At 36.4% G+C, this 14,368-nt stretch overlaps 5 protein-coding genes across 5 annotated transcripts; 3 read left to right on the top strand and 2 right to left on the bottom strand.

The window, feature by feature from the left end:
• Positions 1 to 503: 503 nt before the first annotated feature.
• Positions 504 to 2,076, top strand: RHIMIDRAFT_233670 (PH domain-like protein; the record flags this gene model as incomplete). The annotated part of the gene is made up of 4 exons (XM_023608008.1): positions 504 to 572; positions 610 to 822; positions 869 to 931; positions 988 to 2,076. 4 exons carry the CDS (start codon positions 504 to 506, stop codon positions 2,074 to 2,076), a joined length of 1,434 nt encoding a protein of 477 aa, XP_023469774.1.
• A 13-nt stretch (positions 2,077 to 2,089) lies between these two features.
• On the bottom strand, positions 2,090 to 2,962 carry RHIMIDRAFT_56899 (uncharacterized protein). Its single transcript, XM_023615419.1, has one exon. It carries the CDS (start codon positions 2,743 to 2,745, stop codon positions 2,140 to 2,142), a length of 606 nt encoding a protein of 201 aa, XP_023469773.1. The 5' UTR covers positions 2,746 to 2,962; the 3' UTR covers positions 2,090 to 2,139.
• A 1,650-nt stretch (positions 2,963 to 4,612) lies between these two features.
• RHIMIDRAFT_233668 (uncharacterized protein) lies at positions 4,613 to 9,450 on the top strand (the record flags this gene model as incomplete). The annotated part of the gene is made up of 28 exons (XM_023608007.1): positions 4,613 to 4,840; positions 4,896 to 4,910; positions 4,981 to 5,182; positions 5,234 to 5,456; positions 5,498 to 5,703; positions 5,768 to 5,976; positions 6,035 to 6,050; positions 6,118 to 6,131; positions 6,216 to 6,250; positions 6,314 to 6,541; positions 6,594 to 6,632; positions 6,681 to 6,734; positions 6,795 to 6,861; positions 6,914 to 7,009; positions 7,069 to 7,211; positions 7,258 to 7,366; positions 7,435 to 7,654; positions 7,711 to 7,797; positions 7,848 to 8,011; positions 8,079 to 8,103; positions 8,171 to 8,226; positions 8,284 to 8,436; positions 8,496 to 8,531; positions 8,590 to 8,667; positions 8,712 to 8,862; positions 8,916 to 9,018; positions 9,070 to 9,252; positions 9,309 to 9,450. The coding sequence occupies 28 exons, from the start codon at positions 4,613 to 4,615 to the stop codon at positions 9,448 to 9,450; spliced, it is 3,282 nt and encodes a 1,093-aa protein (XP_023469772.1).
• A 77-nt stretch (positions 9,451 to 9,527) lies between these two features.
• RHIMIDRAFT_56863 (P-loop containing nucleoside triphosphate hydrolase protein) lies at positions 9,528 to 11,475 on the bottom strand. The gene is made up of 4 exons (XM_023615418.1): positions 10,773 to 11,475; positions 10,449 to 10,722; positions 10,228 to 10,397; positions 9,528 to 10,173 (listed from the first exon to the last, which is right to left on the bottom strand). The coding sequence occupies exons 1-4, from the start codon at positions 11,302 to 11,304 to the stop codon at positions 9,548 to 9,550; spliced, it is 1,602 nt and encodes a 533-aa protein (XP_023469771.1). The 5' UTR covers positions 11,305 to 11,475; the 3' UTR covers positions 9,528 to 9,547.
• On the top strand, positions 11,435 to 13,133 carry RHIMIDRAFT_233666 (HAD-superfamily hydrolase; the record flags this gene model as incomplete). The annotated part of the gene is made up of 8 exons (XM_023608006.1): positions 11,435 to 11,545; positions 12,099 to 12,242; positions 12,297 to 12,339; positions 12,393 to 12,551; positions 12,603 to 12,768; positions 12,826 to 12,836; positions 12,894 to 12,935; positions 12,991 to 13,133. 8 exons carry the CDS (start codon positions 11,435 to 11,437, stop codon positions 13,131 to 13,133), a joined length of 819 nt encoding a protein of 272 aa, XP_023469770.1.
• Between the last annotated feature and the right edge of the window lie 1,235 nt (positions 13,134 to 14,368).

Here is a 14,368-nt window from a genome sequence, read left to right as displayed (position 1 = left end):
TCTTTGGAACCGTGATATGGTGGCCACTTTAAATTTCAGGCACATCCTTTTTGGGCTGCGTGAAAACGGAAAAAGACCAGAGCGCTTTTGCAGACTCAACGCACCTCCTTCTACTGGCTTCAAAAGAAAGGCGACCTCATCAGCTAGTAGTAGACCAACCAAGAAAATAACCAACCCTTTGAAGTTACCGCTACATTAATCCATGATACAGGTAAGTCTTTGAACAATAATTCGTTTCGGCTACAAAAAATAGGGCTGTCTATTTTTTCATTCACTTGTCTCAAATTTTTTTAGCAGGCGTCTCATTTATTTTATATTTATTTTATAAAGTGTCTAACTTATTTTTTGAATCGTCTCATTTTAGCTTAAAAAACTGGATATAAAAATCCGATCAACTGAGCTCAAAACATCAACCAATTAAATTCAAAAGTTTGACCAATTGAGAGTGGGGAAACGCTGTATTGTCTATATTTTTGCTTTTTTTTTTCTTTTAATTATTAAAAATGTCAACATCAAATCACAAAGCAGTACCTACTTCGACATTGAAGAATACCCAGGCAAGTCCTTCAATTGTTCTTTCCTTTTTAGTGAGACTGACTTTAGACATAGTCTAATTCATCAGAACCAAGTGCTTTGGTTGGAAAATCAGCTCGTGTTGTATTAAGCGAGGATGAGGAAGAAGACAGTAACCAAAAATATACATCAGATGGAGATGACGATGAACCTGGAGCTGAGCCCATGTCAGCAGAGGCCTTGGAGTTACTCAAAACTGAAAAAGTGCTCAAGGCTGGATATTTATTGAAGAAAGGTGAAAAAAGAAGGGTAAGGTTAATAAGTATTCATGATAGAAAACTAATAACCTACGTAGACTTGGAAGAAGAGATGGTTTGTCTTGAGAACAACCAAATTAGCCATGTATAAGGATAATAAGGTAAATATGAATAGGTAATGCCCCCATAAAAGCATGGTCTAATATTTTGATCCAAGGAATATAAATTACTTCGAATTATTGATCTGCATGAAATACACAAAGTAGTTCAAGTGACAACAAAACACAAGTATAAATACGTCTTTGCTTTTGTTACTCCAAAGAGAATGTATTATGTACAAGCCAACGATCAAAATGATATGAACGAATGGTTTGCTTGCATAAACCAAGCCAAGCAAGAACAAAGGCTCTATGATGCAGATGATGACACTAGCTCACTTGATCGTGATCAAGAGTTTGCCAAGGACGTCATTTCGTCTTATAAATCAAATTATAGTGCTAATACCATGCAACAAAGAAGGCAATCAAGCACGGGCATAGATGAATATAATAATATTAATACCAGTAATAATACCAAATCACAACCTATGAACATTCCTGGAAAGAAAAAGAGACCTAATCAACGATCAACTGAATATTATCCTATATCACCTTCATCAAACCCTACAAGTTCATTTCTAACGGAAGGCATTGTGAGTTCAGAGGACGACGAGGAATATAGCGCAGATAAAGCCAATATAGAATTGGAAGAGAATAGGAATAGAGTACTTATAGAAGGATACTTGCTAAAGCTAGGGCGCAACAAGGGATGGAGAAAGCGATGGTTCGTGCTTCGAACGGACACACTTGCTTATTATGAGGATGATAAAGAATACTCCCCACATCGAATTATTCCTTTAGATCATATCATTGATTCACTGGAAATTGAGCCTGTCAGTAAAAATAAACAATACTGCTTCAAAATCATTATACCAAAGAGAAGCTATGTACTATGCGCACCTAGTGAAAGTAATATGGAAGCATGGCTAAATGCACTTGTTGTAGCAACAAGAAGAACTAAAGCAGAAGATATTACACCCAAATACCATCGACCACTTTCTCTTATTCCTGAAAATACAATTGAAAAAACGCATTCGACAACAGATTCACTTGATTCTATTGAAAACATCAGCCATCTGTCAGGTGTCAGTGGAGCAGGAGGTGTAGGTGGTGCTGGTGGAGCACTGGGTAGTGTACCAAGTCAATCGATGTTAGTATCAGAAAGACTGGGTCGATCAAAAGAAGTACCACTTGCATTTAATTCATAATAAATAATAGTAATAATAATAAGCTTACACCAACTGCACGTAATAAAAAAAGTAAAAAGTGTTTTATTTTTCACATTTAACTTGATTCAATAACTGCTGATGGACTGAAGCTAACTGAGCTTCTAGTTCCAGCACTCTTTGCCTATTTCTTTGCTCTTTTTCAGATATATGATGCACTTTTGATTCCAGCACTGCAGCTCTAATCCTTAGTTCCTCGTTTTCTGTCTTTAACTCTCGCACTTTCTTTTCCAGTGCCTCCATCTTGATTGCCTTTCTTAATCTTGATCTACGCGCAGCATCGGTATTGCGTTGTCTCTTGATGATGACATCTAGTGGCTCATTTGTTGATTTTTTATGATGATTAATATTTAAAGGTAGTTCATTCAGTGAAGGAAGTGTAATAGGTATAGTCTTGTGTTGTTGAGGTTGTTGTTGTGTTTTTAATGATAACAGTAGTTTGATCACAGCATCAGGAGGGTTATTCTTCAAGTCAACATTGGTTACTAGCAGCTTTTGTATACGCTCCTTCAGCAGCTCCTTATTATCTTGTTGTTTTATAATGCTTCGTATCAGAATGTCTTTATCAGAATGCCGCAGGTCGTTTTCAAGCCATGCATCCAAATCCTTTGCGTTTAAACCCCAAGTTAGCTTAATGTTATTACTGTTCATGTTTAAAAAAAAAAGGTAAAGTCTTAAAATATGAGAAAGAAAGAAAGAAAAAAAAGAAGAAGGAAGAAAAGAATGGATTGCTATTTAAATACAAGTACTTATGATACACACGCATATACAAGTACACATCAATCACAAGGTGCCTCGACATTTTTATTGGCCAACTCTCTCCTGTCTTTGTTCTCTTTCAGCACCCATTCACTTCCTTCTTATCCTGCTTTCTATGCTTATTCCTTATAGTTATTTAGCATCCGTTTTTAGTGTTGATACCAATGTTTACGTCTTTGCATTCATTGATTACGACAGAAGGTCATTGTTTCGAATAATAATGATAACAAGTTGAGTCACAAAGTGTAATCGCATCGTATTGGGTGACAATTGCATTAAAATGACAATTGATTAACCAATCATAATGAGTAATTATTTGGCTGTGTTGAAATGCTCTGTCCCTTATCAAAATAACTCAAGGCCGTAGTTCATTTCATTTTATAACTTGTGGTCAATGGCTAACATACATTTCTTTTACATAATTTGACAGGTGTCTCTCTTTTAAATATCTATTTGCGTTTATTCCCATTGGTTAATTTCTTAAAGAACCATAACAACTGTTTCTTCTACACTATCTTATAAAGTAATTACTATAGGATTTGCTGATAAGCGTGGGAAGTCTTGTATCAGCCATATGTTCAATTTTGCTTTGATCGATATATTTATTCGAACACATACGCTTACGGATGTCAGTAATATTAAATACGTCTTCTTACAGAAATAGGTTTAGACAAAGACTCTTCATCAAAGATCTTATGAGTAATGTAGACGCTTGGATAACAACACGAGTGTGAGTAATTTTTCACCCAAAAAAGCCATCTTCAAAGCTTTTATCCTTCTTTTCATGTAACACTTTCCTTGTTGGGCTAGTGAATGCTTGTATGATCTAACGCCCCCTTCTGAAATGAAGCTATTTCATTTTTCCGTTTATTATACCTCCTAGCTACCTCATCTACAGTTGTACTTTTGTGCATTTCAGACAAATTTCCGAGTAATCTATCGTTTCTACAGTGACCAAACTTTCAATTGGCTCTTTGTATAATGCCACGGTAATTACGATGAGCATCGTGAGTTATTGAATATTAATAGAGATTTCAACTAAAAATCGGACACATTGATACCGACTCTCTTTCCCTAGAGTGTTCAAGAGTGCGTCTACTCCTACATATAGCTATTAAATGACCAAGCATTGCGAAACAAATATGATCCATAAAAATATAAATCTTAGTTTCGAAATGAACTACAAAAAGAAATAAATGATGGCAAAGCTCCTTTTGTGATGCTTTTAATACAGAGAAACTAATTCTGGATAGCCATTAAAAGACCGGAAATGGAAACAGAACTGTCTCGGCATTGTATACAGTCCCAAATTCAACCAATAAAATATCAGGCTTTGACCGAAAGTGGAGTACAACTGCTAACCAGGAACTATAAATTCGAAAGTGCATATGCATAAAAATTTGGCAGTTATCTCGACTAAGAGAATAACAAAACTCAGGTTAGCTTGAATAATACTTTGACCAAGAGTCGAGAATATGCGTAAGCTAGATTCAAGCTCCAGCAGCCGAGATAGTATTTATGTATAGACAGAACGCTATGCTATTTTGGTTATAATAAATAATACAAAGGGTCACTTGGTTACAAAGCGGTTAGACAAATAACAGATGTATGCATAAATATACTTTGTCCTATTCAAAACATTCTATGTGCACGCGTAGTCTGTGAGATGAAATGTCACGTTACTTTACGTGTTTATAAACGTACGCTATTCTCTTTTTTACTTTTTTTTTTTTCTTCCTTCTACTAAAAATAAAATAAAATGACAATCTATGGTCATAGACACTGTCATCACGCTTCAAATGATCTAAAGCCATCTTTAGACAATGCGCCTTCAGTTCCTACAAACATCGCTCACTCTCGTCTCAGTAACTTTCTTGCTGGAGCAGGCCAGTTTTACAGCATGGGTATTCATAACCGTTTATGGATATTGAGACATAGTGGCGCCCCTCATGTTCAACTCAAAGTATATAGTGTTCCTGATGTAAAGGTAAGATACACAAGTAAGAAAATCACGAGTACTTTGAACTTATAGCGTCTATTAGAGAATTCCCTTCGAGGTAGAGCATAACCAAAAAAAAAAAGTTACTCAAAAGGGAAACAAAACAAACCTTGCATAAATTATAATAGGACGCTATTACACAAAAATTTCAAGATTTTACTATTGGCCAACACGATTTCGGCCCCAGCTGGACTACTCATTGGTTTCAAGTGACAGTGAAGATACCAGAGGCATTGAATGGACATGAAGTGACTCTTCAATGGGACATGGGCTGCGAGGGCCTTGTCTGGTCACATGATGGTGTGCCTCTTCAAGGGCTCACTGGTGGCTGTAAGGAAATAAGCAGTTGCACATACATGTTGCTCAATTATTTTTTGGTAGCTGATCAAGCTCGTCATGAATTTATTATTTCTAAAAAAGCCAAGGCAAATGAAGTATATTTACTCTATATTGAGGCTGCTTGTAATGGCATGTTTGGCGTTGGTGCAAGCGATTCGATGGTTGCAGACCCCAATCGATATTTCAAATTGAAACAGGCTGATTTAGTTGTAGCCAATAAGCCCGTTCAAGATCTCTATCACGATCTTACGCAAGTAAACAAGTTGTAAACGTAGCAGCCAAATTAACATGTTTTGTTGTCAATAGTATTTTAAAAGGAATCGCCTTTGATACTGATTCAAACTCTATCCAGGCTAGAAAGGCTCTTTGGGTTGCCAACGAAGTCATTAACCATTTTATTGGTGATGATAAGGCGGCCATCAACGAGTGCAATAGGCTCACAAGAGAATTTTTAAACGAGCAGAATGGATCAGAATTGCACCGAGTCACAGCTGTAGGCAACTGTCATATCGGTAATGTTTACTCTTGTGCTCCCCCTTACACGTGTATTTTCCTAAACATATCTTTTCTCTATAGATACGGCCTGGCTTTGGCCGTATGATGAGACAAAAAGAAAGGTTGCAAGATCATGGTCAAGTCAATTAAACTTGATGGAAAGGTACCCAGACTATGTATTTACTGCATCTCAAGTTCAACAGTATGAATGGTTGCAAGAACTGTATCCAAAGCTTTTTGAAAAGATCAAAGCAGCTGAAAAGCATGAGCAATGGGAGATTATTGGTGGTGTAAGCAATAAGATGAATCTTCTATTTTACCAAGACTAACATGACTTCTCTTTAATAGAGCTGGGTGGAGCATGGTAAGTCATTACAGTATTTATACTAATTGCTAATCTTTGATACTGATTGCATTTATGGTAAATACAGACACAAACATGCCGGTAAGCTTTATATTAATGTGTATTCTGTGCATGAGCTAAGTCTTTCTTTTTTCTTTTTTCTTTCTTTTTTTTTTTTATATGTAGTCTGGGGAATCTCTTTGCAGACAAATGTTGCTTGGGTAAGTGGGCTAGAGTATGCATATAAAAGAAGATACTTTACTCAAATCTTACATTACCTATAGACAACGATTCTTTGAGAAGCACTTTGGTAAAAGGGCTCGTGTGTTTTGGTTACCAGACTCCTTTGGATACTCTGCTCAGCTTCCTCAAGTCCTTAAGCAATCTGGATGCGACTATTTTTTCACTCAAAAGTTATCATGGAATAACATCAACAAGTTCCCTTTGACTACTTTTTGGTGGACCGGCATTGATGAAACGAAAATATTGGCACACCTTACACCTGCTGAAACGTGAATAGAACAGCCATTTACATTGTGTTAATTTCTAATCTATATGCTTTAGATACACTGCTTCTGTAACCCCTGCTGAACTATACAAGTGGTAAGTGACGTTGTTAAAGAAAAGAAGGAGCTACTGACGCATAAATAGTACAAGAAACCATCACGATCTTGAGCGTTCAAATCACAGCCTTTTAGTTTACGGGTAAGTGCCCTCCTAAGGAAAAGGAATGTCGGGATCTCATGAATTATCAATGATCTTTAGACATGGCGATGGAGGAGGAGGACCAACTACTGGGATGCTTGAGAGATTAAAGAGGATGAAGAGTGTTGTAAGCTTGAATGATAACCATTGTAAAATAAAAAACTAATGAATAATGCTAGGACGGTTTACCTAAAACATCACCTGGAAGCGCAATCCAATTCTTTACAGATTTGGAAAAGGACGCAAGCAGGCTTCAAGCATATAAAGGAGAACTGGTAAATGATATTAACTAAGGTGAAGCAATAACACTTGACTTATACAAAATATAAATTAGTACCTCGAGTTTCACCGTGGTACTTATACCACGCAGGCTCTTGTCAAGCGAGGAAATAGGAAAGGTGAAGTAATAATTCATGATGTAGAGCTTTTGGCTACCATGGCAAAAATCCACTCTAACCATACAAGTGGCGAATACAGGTAAAAGTGCATTGTTAGATTCGATTTCTTTATCAATACGTTGTAGCTATCCATTGAGCGAAATCACGAACCTTTGGAAGTTACTCTGTCTCAATCAATTCCATGATTGTTTACCGGGATCTGCTATTAAACTAGCTTATGTCGATGTTCATAAGGTAATGTAACATATTTACCAGTAATGTTGTATTGTATGTACGGCTAATTTGTCTTGGGTACTATACAGTTTCATCGAGAAGTTCTTAGCAAATCTTTAAACCTTCGCCATGATGCACAATCCTTTTTGATATCCCAAAAGCCTAAAAAAGACCAGCAGGAGAGTCAGCAAGGCGTTATAGTCTTTAATACTCTTCCTTGGCCACGTAAAGAGGTCATTGTTGCTCCACAGAAAGGAACAAAGTGGTCTAATCAGCAATGGAATAAGGATGGCTACGAATACTTGATTGGTAGCTCAAGATAACTACTCAAGTGTACAATATTGATCCTCTTCTTTCTCTTATAGTTGACGGAGTTCCTGGATTTGGAGCTGCAGGTTATCTAGCATCTAGTGCTGATTTCGCGGATGTGGGCTCTGATAAAGCTGCAAAAGGTGAGTTGCTCAAAATTAAATATAAAATATTTATGATCGTGTCTATGCAGCATATGCTACCAAATCCGGCTACTTCATTCTCGAAAACCCTATTTTGAAAGCAAAGTTTAATAAGAATGGTCAGCTGATTGAATTGATTGATAAACGAACCAGGAGAGGAAACCTCGTGCCAAACAAGTGTCGAGGTAATGTCTTCCAGCTCTATGAGGATGTTGTAAGTGAAGCATGTGTGCTATGCATAGATAACATAGTTTAACTATTTATTCTATTATTGGGAATAGCCCACCTATTGGGATGCTTGGGATGGTAATAGTATTGAATATAAAGTTTGGGATAAAAGCTTACTAAAATCGTTTCTTTATAAAAAAAAAAGTTGAAATATATCATCTTCAGAAATACGTAGATCTGGAAGATCATGGACATATTGAAGTTGGTGTTTTTAAATATATACCAAAAAAGGAGAAATATACTTATATTCTACCTTAGGTGCACTCAGAAGGTCCACTCAAGGCAGAGCTGTTACTAGTCCACAAAATATCCGATGTCAGCTCTATTAAGCAAGTCATTAGCTTAACGTGTATAGGAGAGCGTTTGGAATTTGATAATGTAGTGGATTGGCACGAAAGTCACCAGTTTTTGGTAAGATTTCTTTTAAAAAATTGCTTATTACAAAGTCTTAACATTATACGAAATGGCAGAAAGTCGAATTCAACTGGGATATAGTCTCTGATTACGTATGACGATATATATCACGGTTACGTTGATGCATGTGCTAAATCAAACGTGTTATAGGCAACCTATGATATTCAGTATGGAGTTGTCAGAAGACCTACTCATTACAATACAACGATAGATTCTGCAAGATTTGAGGTACTTTAGCTCATTTTATTGCCAGTTATCTCATTCTTTTTCAGGTCTGCGGTCATAAATTCACAGATTTGTCAGAAGCAAACTATGGAGTAGCTCTGATGACCGACTGCAAGTATGGCTATGCTACTCATGAAAAGACGCAGCGCTTGTCCTTACTTCGTTCACCCAAAGGGCCAGATGAGGATGCTGATATGGGTAATAGAAACCAAAGGTTGAGACTTCAGTATCTGAAGCTGCTTTAAAAATAGGTCAGCATAAATTCAAGTATGCCATTTATCCTCATATTGGAAATTTCTCAGTATCAAACGTAATGCAGTCAGCATTAGAGTTCAATACTCCTATTTCTATTCGGTAATAACCAAACATCCACTACATATGACCATGCACTGATTGAATATTTAGTAATGGAGATGGAAGCGAAGTCTGTAGCGGGGAAATGATTAGCTCTTTATTTTATCTTGAACCCTCGCGTGAGATTATAATTGATACTGTCAAGCTCGCTGAAGATGACCAAGGACAAGGTAACCAGGTTATACTACGTCTATATGAAGCTTATGGTGGAAAGAGTACTGCCGTTTTGAAGAGGTAAATCAACTGCAACTTGTATAGGTTTTATTAATGACGTGTGTGTGTGTGTGTAGCTCGCTGAATATCAAAAAAATTCAAATCTCAAACGTATTGGAAGATGATACGGGAGAAACATTGGAACGAAACCTTGATGGCGACTTCATTGTCACATTAAAGCCTTTCCAGATATTAACTCTCAAGGTGGACCTAAACTAATCAAGAGGCGACTATGTGTATGTTGCTCGTGTTATTAAAGCAAAAGTGAATGATTGTTTATTTTTATTTTTTTTTTAAGATAAAGAATTGCAACTATTTACATATGTGCTTTTGGGAGGTTGTCTAACAATTTACTAATGAGTTTATCTGCTTTACACGCCATAATAATGTCTTCTTCCATAAGGTTGAGTGAAATACGCATACAGATATCATGTCTACCACTATCCATTATAATAGCTCGACACTGACCAAGTGATTCACAAACACGCATTAGGTCACTGGTGTTGATAGGTTCTATATTATGCCATTTACAGGTTTGCGTATGATATTGCGCTACATCCCCAAATTCAATTTCTGCCAACCCTGACACACGAACGCGCTGCATACATGCCACAAGAAAGATCTTTTGATGAAGTGAGCAAGAGCGAATAAAGGCAACTGCAGGAGAAGTAAACATTTCTTTGATAGCTTGATCGATAATGGCAATCGTAACTTGGAGTTCTTTAGATGTATTATTATTCATAGTTGACTTTTGTTCAACAATTTCTACTGCTCGTCTACATATATCTAATGCACGTCGTGCGTCACCACTAACTGCACTTACTTTACGTGCTGCAAATTCAACGGCTTCTTTAGTAAATGCGTCTATACCTTGCAACCTTGATTGCACTATTTGATAGAGTTGGTCATGTCTATAAGGTTGAAAATTGATACGAGTAAGACCTTCAAGTAGTGATTAGATCAAATAGAAACAACGGTTGCGACTTGATCACTTACCCATTCTACTAGCTATTTTATTACTCATGAGTCGTTCAGGAAGATCCATGGTGTTTGCTATTGCCACAACAATCAACTTAGAATGTGGTCTACTTGGCCAGTCAAAGAAGTTATACATGACTGTCTGCTTCTTAGTCACCAACAGATCCAATTCATCCATTAAAACGACACTAAAAAGAGAGGCGTGAGCTGTTTTGTTCTCATCATGAATATTTACATACGTTATCCGCTGGTTATTATTGGGTTTTGAAAATTTTGCTTCTAGTAGTTGCAAAGCATGTGCTGCAGTATAGCGCTTCTTCTTTTCCGTATCTGCTGCTCTGTCCATGCATTCCCACAAAATACTGTATGCTTGATTAGGATCTGTAAGCTTCATACCGTTAATTTCTGCAAAGTCAAATCCAGGCAGCTTTTTTTCTGCTGCTTGTTGCTGCAAGTGTCTAATAACTTCATGCACTGTCGCTGTTTTTCCTGTTCCAGGTACACCAGATATATCTAAAAGCTTTGTTACAAAAAGTTTTTCAACTACAGTTGTATTCACCTACAAACACATGTTCCAGTAGAATCTTGAATCGCGCCTTCGATATAACCAGCAATAGTCATGAATTCTTCTTCACGACAAGGAAGTGATTCAGGTACAGCAGAGACATGCAGTCTTTCTCTTGCCAGGGCATATGCAGTAAGATTGTTTGTTTTATTGTGGTGGCTTACTTGACGTAAAGGATCTACAGTAGACGATCTATTGACTCTTTGAATAGTTCTGCCTGGTGGTATCGCTGGCTTTTGCTTAACAGGTGCATTCCTTTTAGACGGTTGTTTTGTTATCTGTCGTGCACGTTTTTTAGGTTTCTTAATTTCCTCTTCTGATTCATAATCGTCTTCCAAATCAGTTTCATCGTCAGTTTCCGAAAGCACTACTTTACTAGTAGTCCTTCTAGCTCTTGTTCCTCGCCTTTCGATACTCTCTGTGTTCCTCGTTCGGCTTGGGCTCTTGCTTACGTGTGGCTGGCGATCAGTTGACTTTGAGATTAGTGTCTCTTGTTTTTCTGCGAGGCGACGACTTTTTCGTTCAGTCATAAGAAAGGTACGATTTAAAGGTTGGATAAATTTTGAGCACTTTGATACTCTGGAGAACTCTAAATAACCAAAAAAGTATTCTCTACACTGAGAGAAAGTCCGACATCAACTTTCCAAATTGTGTCGAGCCATGAAATTCAGTAAATGTTTCCAAGTACTTTTCAATATCCGATATGGCTGCAACTTTAAAGCCACTCTGATATTCTATACGCGGCCTTTGAATTTTGATTTCATCTTGAAGGTAAAGGTACCTGAAATCAACAAGGATAAGCGGAGTGTATTAAGCTACACTTTCAAATTTAGAGCAAGAGCTTTTAGGGGATGTATTTATGGATTCATGTAGAGTATATTGATAGCCGTAGCCGACGATCGTGCCGCTTTTCATGTATTTTTACTGCTGATAAGAGATTTGTAGAATAATAAAACAAAGCACCTGTTTACTAAAGACTTTCTTTGACTACATTATCGTTTTTTTATATATTCAAATTTCTATTTTTATTTGCCTGTTCTGATGAGCTTCTTATACACCCAACAACCAATCCTTTTTGTTTATTGTATCTAATCTTCATGTGTGCACTCTTCCAATAAAAACTACACTTTGTCCAATTTTAAATCTCAGGCTTCACAAATTTTTTTTTTAACTGCTTTTATTCTGCTGATGACTACAAGTGTAATAAAGCTCATTACATTTGATGCTTACAATACGCTTTTTAAGCCAAGAGGAAGCCTTTCAGCTCAATATGTACTAACTAGTCATATACATGTTGTATTTACCTTTTAACACTTTGTTTTAGGTAGAAGAAGCAGCAAAATATGGAATAAAAGTTACAAAGAACGAAATAACCGATCATTTTGGACAAGCTTATAGGAAGCAACAATTAAAAGCGCCATTCTATGGTATAAAACAAGGAATGACTCCCCAAGAATGGTGGAAAGAGGTAAAGATACAAAGTGAGCATGTAAGCAAAAAAAAAAGTATTAAAATTGAAAAGCTTGTTTATGCAACATTTTCAAGCGCCGGTGTTCATCCAAAGGGTAATTTAGCATATATATGTTTTATGAGGCAAGATTGTAAATGTGTCTACTAGAATTGGATACAAGCTTTGATCAACTTTATAATGCATTGTACAACAGATTTACAACCGCTGCTGCGTATTCAATATTTCCAGATGTTGTGAATACACTAGAAGAGCTAAAGACACGTGGATTTAAAATGGGCGTCATTACAAACTCGGACGAAAGAGTAGGTAAAGTAGATACTTAAGCGGTTACTTAAAATATATTAACGCGTATTGAAGCCAAAGTGGTTGAAAACTTAAAACTGGATAAATACTTTGATTTTGTATTAGCTAGTGCTGACGTTGGGTATGAAAAGCCTGATAAAGTCATATTTGATAGAGCGCTCAAGATAGCCGGTAATGTCTCTGCAGAAAACGCTTTACATGTGGGTGATGATTTAAACAAGTAGGTTTGAAAGAGGGTTAGTGTTATATATTGATCTAAGTACCTCTCTTTTTTTAGGGATTATTTTGGTAAAGTTTAATTATGTAATCGTTATCTAATCTAACCCTTTCTCTTTTTCATTTTAGGAGCTGCATACGCTGGGTGGCATTCTGTATTACTTGCAAGAAGTTTGTTATATTCTCATATGACGTATAATGGAGTTAACAATCTTTTTTTTAATAGGTAAACTCTCTTATGAAGATTTTTCACCAGCAATGGTTGAAGACACAAGTGTGCCACTTCATCGACCTAGGCGTCTTATTAGCTTACATGACCTTTATCCTTATATAAGTACATTGTGCGACAAGGACAAAAAGAGAACATAATCTACTATGTAATATCATATACATGCCATATTTATTATATTAAAATTAGTTAAAGTCTATTCTACGAGTTTGACCATCTACTCCTGTGCATTCTGCCCAATGATTAGTTTCTGTTCCATAGAAAGCTAAACCACCTCCTGCAACGCATGATAAAGAGAAGCGACCAGAAGCATATCGTGGCCACCAGAACATTATCTAACATATGAATTAGAAAATGTTTGTATTGTGTTTTATTTCCTACGTCAAACGTCATCTCATCATAATCAACACCTCTGGGAGTACAATCTTTGTTTGAATAATGACAGCACTCGTTTCTTCCTGGACTAATAGTCTTTACGAAGCTCCTATAGAAATTAGTTTAGACAACGATGAAAAAGATAAAAGGTCTTGCTTTACTTGGGAGATGAATAGTGACCGTTAGATGCCCAAACCTTGATGTTTGTATTGTCTGAGAGGAAATTATATATACAAAATGACTGAACAGTTGAAGCCAAAGTAAAAAAGAAGCAAAGGAATAGCAATTTGATGTACATCTACGTGATAATAATAATCAATTATGGACAACGGCTCCTATATACTCTTTAATGTCGTTTATTCGCTTAAAAAGGCAAAGCTAATTTACGGGCATTTCTTTAGCATTTCATTATTCATATTTTCAATTTGTTTACAGCACAATTCAATTATTACTGAAGAACAAAAGAAAACAGGTGCTGCTCATAACCTATCATGCCGAGTACAGGTTACCGTATGGATGTTTATCCATTCAGAAGCCCTCAATGGCCTTATTTGATATGTTCAAAAAGACCTGACAGTTCATATGATATTAAGCTTACTTTTTTCTTTTTTAGAGAAAAGACCATACAATCAAGAGCATTATAAGGCTCCCTTCCTATATTCCAGAGTCTCCATGCCTTTAATGAGAATCATTTGGGAACGCTATTCTTAAAGTGTCTATTTCAATTAATTCAAGTAAGTAGATTCTTAATTATCTTGGAACGACAAGCAATCAAAATGCTGACGAATAATGTAATAGATGCTCGCCCCAAGTTTTACATAAGTTTCAAAAGATAAAGTTTTCATGCTCGCATTGCTACCTTCGTACTTTGGTCGAAATTCGAGCTGTGATAGAAAAGAAAAGAGGATGCAAGCGTATTTACCTTCTCCTTACTCTCTTGAACTGAATCCTACAGAGCAAATTTTGGTGTTCTGTTAAACGCTCTCATTTCAGTGATAAA

This window comes from Rhizopus microsporus (genome assembly GCF_002708625.1).
Source record: "Rhizopus microsporus ATCC 52813 unplaced genomic scaffold scaffold_2, whole genome shotgun sequence".
NCBI classification, from domain to species: domain Eukaryota; kingdom Fungi; phylum Mucoromycota; class Mucoromycetes; order Mucorales; family Rhizopodaceae; genus Rhizopus; species Rhizopus microsporus.
The sequence above is the reverse complement of the archived record's forward strand: the minus strand, read 5'-3'. Positions and strand labels throughout refer to the sequence as shown.